Source organism: Dermacentor albipictus, chromosome 6 (genome assembly GCF_038994185.2).
Source record: "Dermacentor albipictus isolate Rhodes 1998 colony chromosome 6, USDA_Dalb.pri_finalv2, whole genome shotgun sequence".
Classification (NCBI taxonomy): Eukaryota; Metazoa; Arthropoda; class Arachnida; order Ixodida; family Ixodidae; genus Dermacentor; species Dermacentor albipictus.
Window position 1 is genome coordinate 136,026,982 of NC_091826.1, and position 15,816 is coordinate 136,042,797.

Genomic DNA, 15,816 nt, shown 5'->3' on the forward strand with positions numbered 1-15,816 from the left:
AGCATTGTGCAGCAACGTTTGTTGGCAGAGAAAGACCTAACTTTTAAGACTGCCTGCGATCTAGCAGTGACGGCAGAGGCTGCTGCAAAACATCAAATGGTTATGGGCGGCCTACGTCAGGACGTCCCAGATTTGACAGCCAAAGTAGACAGACAACATATGAAGCAGCTTAAGAATGGGCAAGATGTAAAAACTTCAAGCGAGCAGTTGAAACGGCATTGTTTTCGGTGTTTGGGCAACCACGCTGCATACCGTTGAAGGTTTAAAGCCGTAGTATGCTTTAACTGCTCTGTGAAAGGACACTTGACCAAAGCGTGCCGAAAGAAACAAAGAGGTCAGGTTAATCACCAGTTGGAAAATATGCCAAAGTCGGTACAAATTGACTATGATGATATGCTAAATATTAGTCAAGTGACTAACGGTTGCCCCAAGTTTATGGGGGCCGTAAGTATAGGCGGTGAAATAGTGCCCATGGAAGTCGACTCAGGAGCAGCTAGATCGATTATCAGTCAAAACACATTCAGCGGACTGAAAGTGGCAAGGCACATGAAGCTTGAAAAATCGGACACCAAGCTCGTAACTTGGACTAAGGAAGGATTGGACGTCGTCGGAAAAGCCACACTTCCGGTCAAATTCAAAGAACAAGACTTCCAGCTGCCGATACTCGTTGTACGAAACGAAGGTAGCACACTTTCGGGTCGCGATTGGTTCAAGGTCTTGAACATTAATGTCACTGGGCTTCACAGCATCGAACGAAACGCAGAAGCCCTTGTCAAAAAGTTTCCGGATGTTTTTGGCGAAACATTTCCAGGCGCTGCTCTGCCACCACTGCACATCGAGCTGAAGGAGGACGCCCAGCCCAAGTTTTTAAAATGCCGCAGCATTCCATTCGCACTCAAGGATGACGCCATCACAGAACTGGAAAAACTGGAACGTCAAGGTGTTCTGCAACCGACACAGTACTCACAATGGGCCACCCCTGTGGTCATCGTCCATAAAAAGGATGGGTCATTAAGAATATGCGGCGACTATCGAAGTACAGTAAACCAAGCGGTAAGTAACAACGTTTATCCTCTACTTACTAGCAAGTAACTTTTCACAAAGTTGGGGAAAGGCTGTATTTTTTCTAAAATTGACTTGACGCAAGCGTACCAGCAACTTGCAGTTGATGACGCTACAGCAGAAGTGCTCACGATAAATACAGTAAAGGGCCTGTACAAAGTGCGACATTTGCCGTTTGGTGTCTCGGTAGCACCCGGATTATTTCAAAGAGCAATTGATACAGTGCTTGCAGGTCTATGCCAGGTAGCGGCATACCTCGACAACATCCTTGTGGCCAGCGAAACAGCAGAGGAGCACCACGAAGTCCTCATGGAGGTTCTCAACCGACTGTCAAAAGCAGGACTGCGTATACAAGGCGACAAGTGTCAGTTTTTCAAAGAGAGCCTGGAGTACTTGGGACACCGGATAGACGCAACCGGCATCTACCCGTCAAAGGCTAAAGTCAAGGCGATTCACAAAGCACCTGCACCAAAGAACAAGAAGGAGTTCCAAGCTTTTCTAGGTATGGTGAATTTCTACAATCACTTCCTAAAGGGTTGGTCTGAAGTTGCATAAGTGCTCTACCGCCTACTGGGCAGCGACAGTACGTGGAAATGGGGTGAAGAGCAGCAACTAGCTTTCGAAAGACTAAAGACGTTGCTGACATCCGAGTCACTTTTAGTGCATTTCAACCCTGATGCACCCTTAATTCTGTCTTGTGATGCATCACCCGTGGGTGTAGGAGCTGTATTAGCGCCCCGCGATGCTCAAGGACTCGAGCAACCTGTTGCTTATGCGTCAAGAACACTCACTAAGGCGGAACGTAATTACGCCAAGATTGACCGCGAGGCTCTAGCTATTGTCTATGGCGTCCATCAATTTCATCAGTACCTCTGTGGGCGTGAATTTCGCATCTTGACAGGTCATAAGCCTCTACTCGGTATCTTTCAACGAGACAAGCAGATTCCCGCTGTTTTGTCACCGCCCATGTTGCGATGATCTTTGTTGTTATCTGCTTACGAATACAAACTGGAGTACAGAAGGACGCAAGATCATGCAAACGCCGACTGTCTAAGCAGGCTACCGATACCCGGTGACAGGAGGGACATCGAGCCTCCTGGCGACGTCCTTTTGTTGGAAGCAGTGGAGTACCCTCCTGTGAGCGCAGCAGACGTCGCATCAGCCACTATGCATGATCCTTGCCTGTCGTGGGTGAAAAAATGGGTTGCAGCTGGCTGGCCAAAACAAGGTGTGCCCCCAAAGTATGCTGCCTATCAGGTGAGGCGTGGAGAGCCGTCTTTCACTGTGACTGCCTTCTGTGGGGTAATGGGGTCATTCTGCCCAAACTGAGAGAAAATGTCTTCGCCATTCTGCATGCAAATCACCCTGGCATAACAGCTATGAAAGCTCTGGCAAGGTCATATGTGTGGTGGCCGAAGATCGATGCCCAGATGAAAGATTTCGTGCGTCATTGCAAACTCTGTCAAGAGAACAGGCAAAGCGAACCTAAAACACCTGGCATTTTTGGACGAAACCTGAAAGCCCGTGGAGCAGAATCCACACAGATTTTGCAGGGCCAGTTAAGGGCGTTTTCTTTCTTGTTGTCATGGCCGCGCTATCAAACTGGGCCGAGATCGAGATAATGCCATCGCTTCACTCCTCAGCTGTGATCGAAAAACTGCAAAGAATGTTTGCTCCATAAGGACTGCCGCAGTTAGTTGTTTCTGATAACGGCACAGCCTTCTCGAGCAACGAAATGCAATCTTTCTTGAACAAAAATGGCAAGCACTACATGTACACAGCGCCACACCATCCCGCAAGCAACGCAAGGGCTGAACGCATGGTTCGCGAGCTAAAGTGTGCGCTCCGAAAGCAGAGCCAGGGCACAGTGGCGTGTAAAGTGTCTCGTTTTTTATTCAAGCAGCACTCCACGCCCCACTCGAAAACCGGGAAGACGCCAGCACAACTAATGCTGGGCAGGAGCTTCCGCTCTGTCTTGTCGAGACTGCACCCTGATGCAAAAGGCCCTGGATGTACCAAGCTGCCATACTCGAGGGAGTTCTACAAGGTGACCCTGTGTATGTGCGGAACTTCTCTCGTGATCCGAAGTGGCTGGTAGCATGGATACTGGGTCACTTGGGCCACGTCATGTACAAAGTACAGACTTCCGATGGTTCAGTACACCGACGTCATCGCAACCACGTGCGGAGAGCATGGGATGCTGTACCGATAGTCTCTCACGCTAATCGCAGCTTCAAGCCTCCAGCGACTGAAACTGCAGCGCAGAGATCACCTAGTCCAGAAGTTCCGCAAGCATGCCGTAGGTATACTCGTGTACGTCGCCCAGTGCTTCGTTATGGCATTGACTACTAGGTGGGAAGGGATGTGATAACTGAGCGACGTAACTGAGTTGGCTTTTTTGTGCGCATGTCTTGCGTGTTTAAACCCATCGCACGTGTGCCGATAAGCGATGCACTGTGCCTATATAAACCCTTGTTTTTTGTGCAATAAAGGAATCTTGCAAAAGCTGCTGCTGCGTCCACATCGTTTATTACAGTTTCGATTTGTACAAGCCGTGCCGCACTGTCTGCGCACGCATGGACGTGCGGACGCGCGCAAGCTTGTGCTGATGCTGATCAGCTTGCACTTCCAAGCTGAAGTGGCAGGCGGCTTGTGTACATGGGAGCTAGCAGCCAGAAAACGTATACCATCGTCTGCAGCAGGAAATGGTGGCGCGTTTCTGTTTATCGCCTATTAAAAGCATGCAATATGCTTCTGACGGCACCACGTATGCGCTCTGAAACAGATAGATGAAGATGATACGGCGATAGCTGTGAATGCAGCGTGATATAACCCTAGAGAAGATTTGTTAGTACAGCAAAACCTTGCTAAAACACCGTACCCGCTTAAGGGGCGACGCAGGTATCTAAATCTCCAAAAATGCAAAAACAATGCAAATTTTCAGAAATTGCGATTTTGAAGTCATCATTGTCCAAAGTATTACCCCACAAACTATTATTGCTCAATTCCTTCTCAAACTATTAAAAGAACGGCAATTTGCAAGCGTCAGTAGGCCGGAATCGAAGGCCCAGCTCGAAAATTCGCCCTAATTTCAAGCCACCAAAGCTCCGAACGATGCAGGGCGATCACCGCTATCTTGGCCTCGTTCCTGCTGGTTTCCCGTACTTCATTTTGGCGCCTTTCAACACGACGAAGGCATTCTGTGAGCGATGGCATTGGCGACGTTTTCGAAGGGTGAAATTCGGAAAGAGCAACGCTGATTGGGCGAAGTGCGCGCTTCTCCGACGCACAGCTCTCCAATTGGCCCTGGCATGCGCCTGCTCTCCTTCCTGACCTGGCGCGGCCGCATGCTGATGGCGTGATGCCTTTGTGTTGTCTGCATGCGCCGGAGTCTTCTCTTTGCTGTGCAGTGTTTCGCGCCCCACAGCTTCTTTTCGCATCATTCATGTAAGCATTTTCATCGTTGATTCGCTCCCTATTAGCTTGCACTTTCGTAACGTTTATTAGCCAGGCTGCCATGCGTTCGTGCTTTTGTGCCATTATTCTGATGGGGCAGGACTCGCGTTTGAAATCAAGCATGGGGAAAATGGTCGGCAAAAGGAGACGTGCTCGGAACAAGAAAACTGCATCATCGAAAACAACTACGGCAACTTCGGTGTCATTGCAAGCCACAGTACCATCTATCGACGCCGGTGTGCCGGGCTCACCGGGAACAGCCACTTCGGTGTTATTGCAAGCCGCAATACCGCGGTCCGCCGGGGCTGCTGCGCTGAACTCATCCAGATCATCAAGTTTGGTGTTACCGCAAGCTGTCGTACCACGGATCGACGCCACTGTTCCAAGCTCCTCGAGAACTTCGGTGTTGCCGCAAGCCACGGCACTGCGGGTCGACGCGGCTGCTTCAAGCTCCTCGACACCGTCAACTTCGGCCTTGCTGGTGGGCGCAGCTGGACCAAGCTCGCGTGCACAGTGCATCGACACGTCATTTTACACGGAGGCTGAGTGTGCGGAGTGTGAAGAACGTGCAGACAACATGAAGTCTTCCTTGACAAAAAAGTGTGCAACTTCACATCGGCGCAGTGAGTGACGACGACGATCGCGGCACAGAGTACGTCATTGTGGACATGAATGTTTTGCATACGCTTTTCGGGTCCACAATGTGCAGCAAGTGTGGGATGGCTACGCTTGAGCTCAAAAAGTACAATGAGAAACAGTACGGCGTAGCGGTGAGGCTACTGCTCACGTGCTCAAGTTGCGATTTTGCGGAGCGGCACTTTTCGTCGCCACGAGTCACCGGAGCATCAAACATCATGCCCTTTGAGGTCAACCTCAGGGCAATGAAAGGCATACAAAGCATAGGAAAAGGAGTGACTGCCCTCGCAGACTTTTGTGCCACCCTGAACCTCTCCCACAAGACCTTCAGGGGACACATGGAAACCATGGTGCGAGCTTGCCAGACAGTAGCTACAGCCAGAGAGGCAGCAAGCGTGGAAGTAGTCAGAATCCTCTACAAGGACTTCCTCAACCCTTTAGGAAATGTGGACATCATTTTTGATGGCACCTGGAAAACCCCTGGCCACAAATTTAACATAGCTGTGGGGTGCATTATTGACCTTTACACTGGCCTGGTGCTGGACCATGTTGTCCTTTCTCAGTATTGCCCTGGCTGCGAAGGAGCACCTGGCCCTGATGATGATGGCTACGTTGACTGGGCTATGACCCACAAGTGTCAAAAAAACATTGACTGCAATGCTGGACGGATGGAGACGGAAGCAGCACTGATCCTGTTCAGGCAGTCCCTGCAGAAAAATGGGCTGCGCTACACAACGATTCTGTCTGATGGCAATAGCCGCACTTTTCATGCACTGACTCAAGACAGCATCTACGAATACTTGGACATTGAAAAAAAAAAAGAAAAATACTGTCTGAACCATGTCCATAAGCAAATGGGGACAGCCCTTCGCACCTTGGTGGAGAAGAAAAAAGCCCAAGGAGAGTCTCTTGGTGGGAAGGGGAGACTTGCCCAGGATAAAATAAAAAAAGATAAACTATTATATGGGTATGCTCTGAGGAGCCACAGGCATGACGTTCCTGCAATGCCAAAAGCAGTGCAGACCACACTGTGTTGCACATGACTTCAACGGGCGACTCCCCTGATCACAGTCATCGTCCTGAAGGTGATTCTGGTACTCCTGGTGCTTCTTCAACCGTGCCCTGGCCAACCAAGAGGAGTCACCACCGCATAAAGACCCTCTTCCAAGGTTTATTCGCAATGCACTAGAGCCAGTCTTTGCAAGGCTAGGTGACTAGGCCCTCTTACAGCGCTGCAGTGATGGCATGACACAAGATGCCATTCTCTGTGGTCTGGACCCAAAGCTCCAAAAACAGACACGACTCATTGCTGGCTGTGGAAAGGGGTGTTGCTGAAGCAGTGTCACGCTACAATTGGGGAACGACACAAACCAGCAAGGCGGTTGCAGTGCAGCTTGGCTACAGCCCTGGCGGCTCCCTCCTTCGAAGGAGCCTTGAAAAGGACAATCAGATGCTTTATAGGTCTTACAAAGGGGTCACGAAGAGACTGAAAAGATGAAGACGGGAATCGCCAAGAAGCACAAGCCTGACAGGACACAAGACTACTGCCCAGGTCTTGTGTGAACTGGTGAGAGCATTCAAAAACTTGAACGTGACTTTCTGGGCGTTTTTTTTCGTCAAGTGCCTTTGCCTTATGAAATGTTTGATAAAGTTTCCATGAATTGATTTTGGTAAATTTGGTGTTCTTATGCTCAGCAACACCCGGAAAACATGTTAGAGTTCCCAAAGGTTTCCCATTTGTTCAATAGACAAAAGAGCTAGTGGCAGTAAAACTTTAAATAAAATTTTCTCAGCTTTCTTTTTTTCGTCAAGTGTTTTTGCCTTACAAAAGTTTTGATGATGTTTACATAAACTGATTTCAGTGAACTGGGTATCATTTCTTTAGTAATATCTTGGCTATGTTCTAAAGCTTTCCATTTTTTCTTAAATGTGATGGATTATTAATTAGATCAAATGTAGGCTAATTACTGCCACATCGCTTTTTTTTCGAACTTTGCTATTTATTCATGATAATCACAATTACTTTATTGGTATTTGCTTAGCTTTAGGATATGCAGTGGGCCTTTGGAAATGTCTACACATTCCTAAAAACACTTCATTTTAATGAGAAATTATTAATAAGGTCCGTAAGAAATGACCTAATTAAGAGTATTGTATTCTGTCATATCTTTTCTTCCAAGAGAGATATCTTAAATCTAAACACATATTTGAAATCAGCATTCTACAACATATTTCCACACAAAATTTACACAACGTATGTCAAAAAAATAAAAAGAAAGTTTTCAGGACTCACATCTCCCTTTAAACAGTAGTTTCGTTTTAAAAGTAGTAAAGTCTAATCCCCAACTTAGCAGACACTGTACATAATGTGTTTTATATCCGCATAAGAATTCAGCGCTGGCATGTAACAGGGATCTACTGTTGACTACAGTGTGTGGCATTTGGAATGCGAAGAAGTTGCTCGGCAGCACTGCTACGCGATTCGACTTTTCGCCATCATTACCTCTGTTGTTGCCGAAGTGTTGCCTAATGACAGGGATGAGAATGACATGGAAAGTGACAGCACGGGCGAATACGTTAGTCTCATGAATGCAATCGTTGCGACGAGAACAGCACCCCATAATGAAAAAGGCGCCCCGCGAATTCTGCAGTGCTACTGTGCCTGTGCATGGACAGTATGCAACGCTACCGAGTGTTCGCCGAGCAGAGGGGGGCTGGCTCGCAGCTTCAGTAAGTTTAAGGGGGGACGTGGCTTTGAAAATTAACTTCCTTATTTCTTCATGGATTGTGATGAAAAATGGCAAAATGTTTAGAATGTCTCCTTGATGCTTCCATAAAAGTTTCAGAGTGATATCTTGAGAACATATTACAGTAAAAGCTCGTTAATTCGAACCGCAAGGGGACGCCATCTCAGTTCGAATTAAACGAAGTTCGAACTAACGAAAGCAATGAAGAAAAACAGGACACCGCGACCAGGAAGCAGCAGGGCATGGCGCCAGTTCAATTTAATGTTTGAAAAAATCCGTAGAGCCTTGTAGGACCTTGGAGCGCCAACTTTTACATGTTTCAAAGTTAACAGCCTTCATCTCCCCTGACACCGCACGAAACACAAGGTCGTACCTTTCACGGAAGGTCGGGGTACTTTGCCAGCCGCATCCTCTTCCTTTCCCTGGCAACTTCTGCCTCTAAGGCGCCTTCAATCGCCCTCTTATTTTTTATATAAGTGGACAGCGTGCTCTTCGGTATCCCATGCTTCTTGGCGATTTCTTGTTTCGACAAGACTCCAGCGTCCACTTCCCGTAAGATGTCGCATTTATCCTTCAGTGTTTTGGCGCAGTATTTACCGCGGGCGCACGCCATTCTGAAACCGCACGTCAGCACGGCGAAGCACACCACCGAGGCCTAACTTTTCAAGCGATCCGCACAACAAAGGTCGTAAGCGCGCCGAAAACCAGAAAACTCGAGGCTGCCGAAAGCGGCCGAGACCACCGCGAGTTCAGGACAAAGACGTTGACGAAGGCTCCTCCTATTCGTTCAATTCTCGAGCGCTAGCGGCGCTGCGATGTACTGGATTCGCTGTATTTTTTGTGCTGGTTGCGCCATCCATCGGTTAACAACTGCAGCTATACGACAAGATTCTTAGGCCTCTGAGATCGGCGGCTCAAAACCGGAAACCGCAGTTCTCGGAGGTAGAGAGAGGGCGTAGCTGTTGCCACAGCTGTCACCCCTTGCCCTCCAGCCTCTGCGCCGGGTGGGTTTTACCCGCTTTTTCCTTCTCTCCCCATTTTGGAGGCAACTCAGCCGCTGCAGCCTCGCGACAAGGCCTGCTCTGGCCATGTGCCAGGCGGCACGCCGCCCAGGCGCGGCGGCGCGTAGTTCGAATTAACCATGCAGAACCAACTCACGTCCGAATTAACGGGCTTTTTTATACATGGACTTCTATGGAGCTTGGCCGGACCAAATCGTACAGTTCGAACTATCCCGAAATTCGAATTACTGAAGTTCGAATTCACGAGCTTTTACTGTATTCAATTTTATTGAGCAGAAGTTTTCTCCCTCTTTCTTTCTGGAGAGCTTGGGGAACTTAAAACATGATAGAAGGCTTGTTAAGTATTGACTGCACAGCTAAATGCGTGCTGAAGGTCGTGACATTCTTGCATATTTTTTTTTCGCTACACAAATTTTTGGAGTGCCAGATTTTATGTTACCTTCACATCAAGCACACTTTTGGGGTAGACGAATACTCATATTGTAAACTTACAAAGGATCAAGATAAGAAAGCGAGAATGTCACGACCTGCACTGCAGCCCAAGGAATGTGAAAAAAAAAGAACGGAGTCAAAATATGTTAAACGGTAATGAAGAAATCAGCTCCAGAAACTGAGCAGAAAGGCAGAAAAACAGTTTTGAGAAAACGGCTCTCAAAGTTTGACCTTCTCTTCAGTTCTCTAAAAGGCGCCAAACTTGTAGTCTTTGGGGGTGTTTTGTGATGCGGGGCTTCTTGTACGTGTGGCCTCTGGTCTGGTGTGCTTCCCCCCCCCCCCTTCCCCTTTTTTCTTTTTATAGGGTATTCTTTGCTGCTGCTGCTCTACAAAGGTGGCTAGGTTTCAAACCAAGTGAGGTGCAGAACTCCTGTAGGCATGAATATACCGTTCCAGTGTACATTCAGGCAGCCTGTACCTGCAGGCTGCTTGATTGATAGCAATCTCCAGTACAATCAGTGAGGCTTTTTTCTTTTTGGTAGAATTGACCATGTTACTGAATGAAGGCTCTGAATGTCAGCAGCCTCCCAATTAAGGCATGTTTACTTGACAATGGCTGTAGAACTTAAGATCAGAGAGCCAGTGATAGATATGCAGCTGCTAGGTGCTTTCCAGAATTTTACTTTTGTATGATGCCTCGATTACTTCTGCAGCCAGGTGTCTGTGCCAGCCCAAGGGGCTTAGTGAACAGAGCTCATGATGAGGTTCTCTTTATGAAGGGGTGGCATGATAGATATTGTTATGAGCTATCGTGACAATATGATAACAGAGTGAACGCGCAATATGCTTGGTTGTGAGACCGAGGTGCTGACACGCGAAATGCCTAGTAGTTGGCTTGAGCAGTCTACACTCGACGCGCTTATCCGCGCAGTCGGAGGCGCCAATGCGCGAAATGCTTAGGTGAGGGTCCGAGAGGTCCACGCGCAATGTGCATGATCACCGAGTCGGAGACTCCCTATGCGCGAAATGTTTTGCCGCGTGTCCAAGGATTGCGTGCGTGATGTGCTTCATCACGAATTCCAAAACACCGGGTGCTGAAAGGCTTAGTCGCATGTCCGAGGATTTCGCGCGTGAATCTTGGTCGCGAAGTCCGCGTCGCCAATGCTCAGAATGCTTAGCCGCGATTCTGAAACGTCCACAAGCGTAGGGATCGGCCACGCTACTGTGATGTCCGCGTAGCGCTCTTTGACACGGCGAGATTATGGCGAGTGGAGAAGTCCAGACTTGCCAGGTGCAAAGAGCCGAGCAGACGACGCAAGCGCCAGACCAATGGTGAACTGCGCTGGAGTAACGTGGCGGGCGTGGCCAATCGTAGACTCTGGCACGACCTTCAATCATTTGCTTTTTGTGCGCTTCTTTCTGTATGGAGGAGATCGCTGAAGTGGCAAACTTGAAGATGAAGAGAAATGCGCTTTCCGACGAGACCAAGACGGCGGCGCTCAGTCCTGCCGTTCCGGAGATATTGCGACTTGAAAAACGCTGTTCTTTCTTGATTTCCGCGAGATTTTTAGCCACCTTGACTGATAAAATGAATTTTTTAGAGGACTTCTAAGTGGTTTACAGTGATGGTATTTGGGTATCAGATAGAAAAAGGGTTATAGAAACTGAAAATGTTACTTTCAAAAAATTGATTTTTTGGCAATTTTTCACGATGCGATAGCCACGTCCCCCCTTAAGGCTGCCGTCGTCGCTGCTAGGCTGCCGCGCCATCAAATGAAAATAACGGACGTTTGCCATGCGAAGTGAATAAATACTGCACGTTCTTGCCGTTTCGTCACACTCTCTCTCAGTTCCGCTTTTGACAGGTAAGTGGATGATCTCATGCTATTCTGGTTAAGCAGTACAGTCGAACCCGACTATATCGAACCCGTTTACATCGAATTATTCCATATATCGAACAATTTCTGGACACGGTATAGTTACAATGAGTATATATAGCAAAAATTACGCATACATCGAACAAAACTAGTAGCGACTCCCTATATATCGAACGTCAAGCGGCGAAAAGTGCCCCCGGAAGTTGGCTTTCCCTCGCGGTGAAGGGAAAACCCGGCGGCGCGGCTCCATCCAACCGCTCTCCCTACGTGACTGCGCTACCTCGGAGCCGCCGACACCACCCTACAAAAAAATGATCCTGGCCCGCCCGCCCGCAGCGCTTGCTCCGACAGCCAATCAGAGGCTCTTGTGCCCTCGTCGTGCAAGGTGGCGAAAGTGCTAGTTGTCTCGCTGCTTATCTGATTCATTGTGTGCGCGTTCTCCCGCAGTGTTGGCGTGATGAGGCGGCAGAATTCGCCTTTCATCGTGAAGCTCGAAATCATAAACCGGGTCGAACGCGGTGACAAGTCGGATGTCCCCGCAGCGTGCAAGATTTCGAGGAGCACTCTCAGCACGATCTTGAAGAATAAGGGGGAGATTAGGGCTAAAGCGGCTGAACTCACGACCCGGTGCCTGTGGCGCCCAACGCGTACGCGCGGCCGTGTACGAGTGGTTCATCCGAAATTGCTTAAGCCGTACCGACTTCCGCGTGCTCAGTGATGACCGTAAATTCTGATTAATGCGATGAAGCCGTTGTCGTTGTTGCCGAAGTTTGGAGCGAGGTGTCAGAATTTCCGGTAGCTGTTGACAAATCAACGGTGGACGAGTTTGTGAGCGCAAATGATGGTGTTGCGACCACAGTAGAGCCCGGAAACAAAGACTACATTGCCGGCATCGTGCCGAGCACAAGTGAAAATGGGCACAACGAGGAAAGCAACGACCGTCTTTGGCCCACATCCTCCGAAGCGATTGGTGCGCTCGCACTAGTCCGGTGCTTCTGCGCGAAGGCGGAATGTTGCGGCCTCAGCTGCTCCGACTCCTTAGACAACGTGGGGAAGTGCGTGCCTCGCACGCAGCGAAATTGCCCAAGCAGAAGAAAATGCAGGTCTATTTCGTGCGAAACGAAGCTAGTTTCATCAATAAAGTGATTTCATAAATGGTATGTGCTTTTATGACATCCAATTATTTAGCAGGCTTATATCGAATTATGCTCTATATCGAACTGATAGGCGTTTTTTTGCGAGTTCGATATAGCCGGGTTCAACTGTACTACCATTGAGTACATATTTTTTTGAGCTCTGGTCAACTAAGGTTTAATAAGGTTTCACTATACCGGAATAAGAAACTGAGTGCAAACTGGCGTGTTCACGTGAGGAAGGTGGGCAAGTATTGTGGTGAAGCTGATGTGGCAGGTGCCTTGTTTGCATGGGAGCTAGCGGCCGGAAAGTGTATACGATCACAGTCTGCAGCAGGGAATTGCAGTGCATTGGTGAGTTGTCAGGTTGTTGCTGCGAGTTGTCAGGTTGAAATGTTCGGCAACTGTTTTGGAAAGTTTCTTGATTGTATTGAAACCTTTATTTCCCTGATATTCTAATTTATAGTACAGTTGAATCTTGGTATGACGAGTCGCATACAACAAAAATACCTTTGGTATATTGAATTTTCATTACATACTGCTGTTGGCAATGAACATTTTAGCTTTACTTTGTTATGCCCTATACTTTATCCAGCTTCAACTGTGTATGATAAAAAGAAAGTACCTTCAGCCAGGCTTTCTATGGAAGCGGCAACTAACAAGGCAGATTACATTTGAATGGACATCTATGCCAACACACCCCGAGAAGCTCCTGGGCCCTCAGGCAGCCCCAACAGGGCCTCGTGTGCGTGCACCCACTGCTCAGCAGCCACTCACCGTGCTCACGGTGCGGACCTGCGCCTGCGTGCCATCTGGAAGCGTGAGCAGCGCACTTCCAGGGTCCACGTGGATGATGGAGACCGTGCCGTCAGGGTTGTTGATGGTCTGCACCATCGTGGGCGTGTAGTGCGCAAGTGGGCTGGTGTACAGAGTCTGCAACAGAACACAGCTGGGATAAGTGCACATTTTTGCCACAGTGCCTGTGGTTGCTCCGTGCTACTCTGCCAAACATCAAAATGAGGACTTGACTGCAAAATGACCCAAGGATAACCACGATGAAGAAGCACGAGTTCAGCCATGAAAGAAGCTGGAGTGAGGCCACCTGGGCTATAATCCTTGCGAACACTCGTCATTCCTTCACTGGCCACTGTTTCCCGAGAAGCACGTCATAGGCAGAAACTGGGAATGCCAAACGAGTCAGACAGCAATGTTGGTGGGCCTTGGTCAGACTGTGCCACAACACCTGGCTCAACAGAACAGCACACCAAACCTCCTACAGTCGATTTTCTTTAATTCGACCCTGACAAGATCAACGAAACTGATTAAATTACCCAGGGGGTCGAATTAACCAAGAGGCAGAAAAAGAAAAATGGAAAATGGACTGCTGATGCAGTTTGGCAGCATTTTCTCATTTTAACACACCCCCAAATTCAATGCGCAGCCACTTTATATGTGTACAAAGTAGAAAACTAACGTAGCAATGACATTTAGGTTCCTAAAACAAACAGAAACCTAATGCGTACCTAATTTTTTAGCAAGAAATATGCAGCAAGCCTGTGATTTTGGCATTAAGAAAAAGATGAAGATAGCGAACTTCATCTTTACAGGATATAAATTCCTTTACCCCTGATGTTCAACACCAGTGCATTCTGCGTTTGGCATCAGTCACAGCTGCCAATGTGCAGCGCGTGCAATTCTCCAAAAGAGGCAAAAAAAGAAAAGAAAAAAAAGGTGGCGCAATTTGTTGCTGCTAGCTCAGCATGTAAAATAACTTATCTCTTGAATGGTATTTTGTACTTGATGATGGGAAGTTGTGCATTGTCGCTACTCTCCGCTAGAGTGGTCTCAATAACTATCTCTGTTGCTATCTTGACGATGCTGGCTAAGCTGGCTCTGGCAATAGGCTGTTGCAAATGTGCGTTTCATACTGAATCCAATTGCACCGTGCAGGCAATTTTACATTTTTGTATGCCCTGGCATGCTTGGCCCTTAAAACACAAGCTCGTATCAGGCTGCATGTTGAAGAGCAGAACCACCTATCAACATAAACCCTTTGAGGGTAAATTTTTTTTCGCCACCCCCCAAGGTCGAAGTTTTTTTCTATTGCAGGGTGGCCATAATCTGACAAAAAAATATTTCCCATGGGTAAACATGCATTGTTCATTCACGAATACAGATGGCTTTCATAAATACTTATACTAAGAATAAAAGAGTAGATACATAAAAAGCTAATTAAATCACACCTCGGAAATCTCCACAGAGTCCCATGTATTGAAGCAGTTGTAATTTGTGCGCTAATTCGGTCCGCCATGAATCATTCAAACTGCGTGCCACCATGGCCAACTCGCAGTCTCTGTTGCATTTAGGCAACAGATGGCGAGACATACCCATCACCATCATCATCATGCGTTTTTAGGGAGCAGCACTTGCATTTATTCGCAAATGCTCCGAAACTAATGAATTGGTGGACTAATAGTGGACCTGTGTTTTTCCAGCAATCTTGTATTTATTGCATATAAAGTTTCGTTTTCCTGTTCTTATTTTTCCGAAAGACAGAAGCGTCTACCCAACTTTAAGGTAGGCCAATCTGTGCGACAGACGAAAGGACCGCGCATCACGTGATTCGATCACTGCTCCATGTCTAGCTGGCGTTGATGGTAAAGAGCAGGTCCTGTCCGTGCTGTTTCATTCAGGTTCAGCGTGATTTGCCACCTGTCAAAGATTCGTAATCTGGAGGGTAACGGAGAATTTGTGTATGCTCCCCCACTGCCCACCTCCTTCTTCTTCTTTCACCTGCCTTCCGAAAAAATGGAACCGAGTCGTGACCCTTTCTAATTATATTATGGGGTTTTATGTGCCAAAACCGCTTTCTGATTAGGAGGCACGCCGTAGTGGAGGACTCCGGAGATTTCGACCACCTGGGGTTCTTTTAACGTGCACCTAAAGTTAAATACACTGGTGCTTTTGCATTTCGCCCCCATCGAAATGTGGCCGCCGTGGCCGGAATTTGATCCTGCAACCTCGTGCTCAGCAGCCCAACACCATAGCCACTGAGCAACAACGGCGGGTTGTCGTGACCCTTTCGCGCCCGCCGTGTAAATATATACCTATTATTGTAACGCATCACTTGAAGCTACAAAAAGAGACCGATGTGCTTCTACGAACGGCGTCAAGAACGAGAGGCCATTGTAGGGTCTGTTGCAAAGATGGTGGCAGTAAACAAATAACTTTGCTGCCAATCTGTGCACTCGCTTTTGTTTGCAAAGCAGTTTGTTGGCTTTACGAATGTCACACAACTACTCCAAACAGATATGCGTCGATTCCGCACCGAACTGTAACTTTAATCGCCGCCACCAAATGAAGCAACGCTACTTGGCCCAATGGCCTAGGCAGTATAGCCACGACGAAAACTCGCTGCTGGCCAAATGTTCGTGGGGTTGGCTCATCAGGG

The 15,816-nt window shown here is 48.0% G+C and overlaps 1 protein-coding gene across 6 annotated transcripts in view; it reads right to left on the reverse strand.

Annotated features, from left to right (window-relative positions):
- Window positions 1-15,816, reverse strand: part of LOC135902242 (DNA-binding protein P3A2-like) — a 206,152-nt gene that overhangs the window by 26,510 nt on the left and 163,826 nt on the right. For all 6 annotated transcript variants that reach the window (XM_065432218.1, XM_065432216.1, XM_065432217.1 and 3 more), the window contains one exon: window positions 13,143-13,298. In XM_065432218.1, the coding sequence (XP_065288290.1) occupies window positions 13,143-13,298 (156 nt within the window). The remainder of the gene's footprint in view (window positions 1-13,142; window positions 13,299-15,816) is intronic.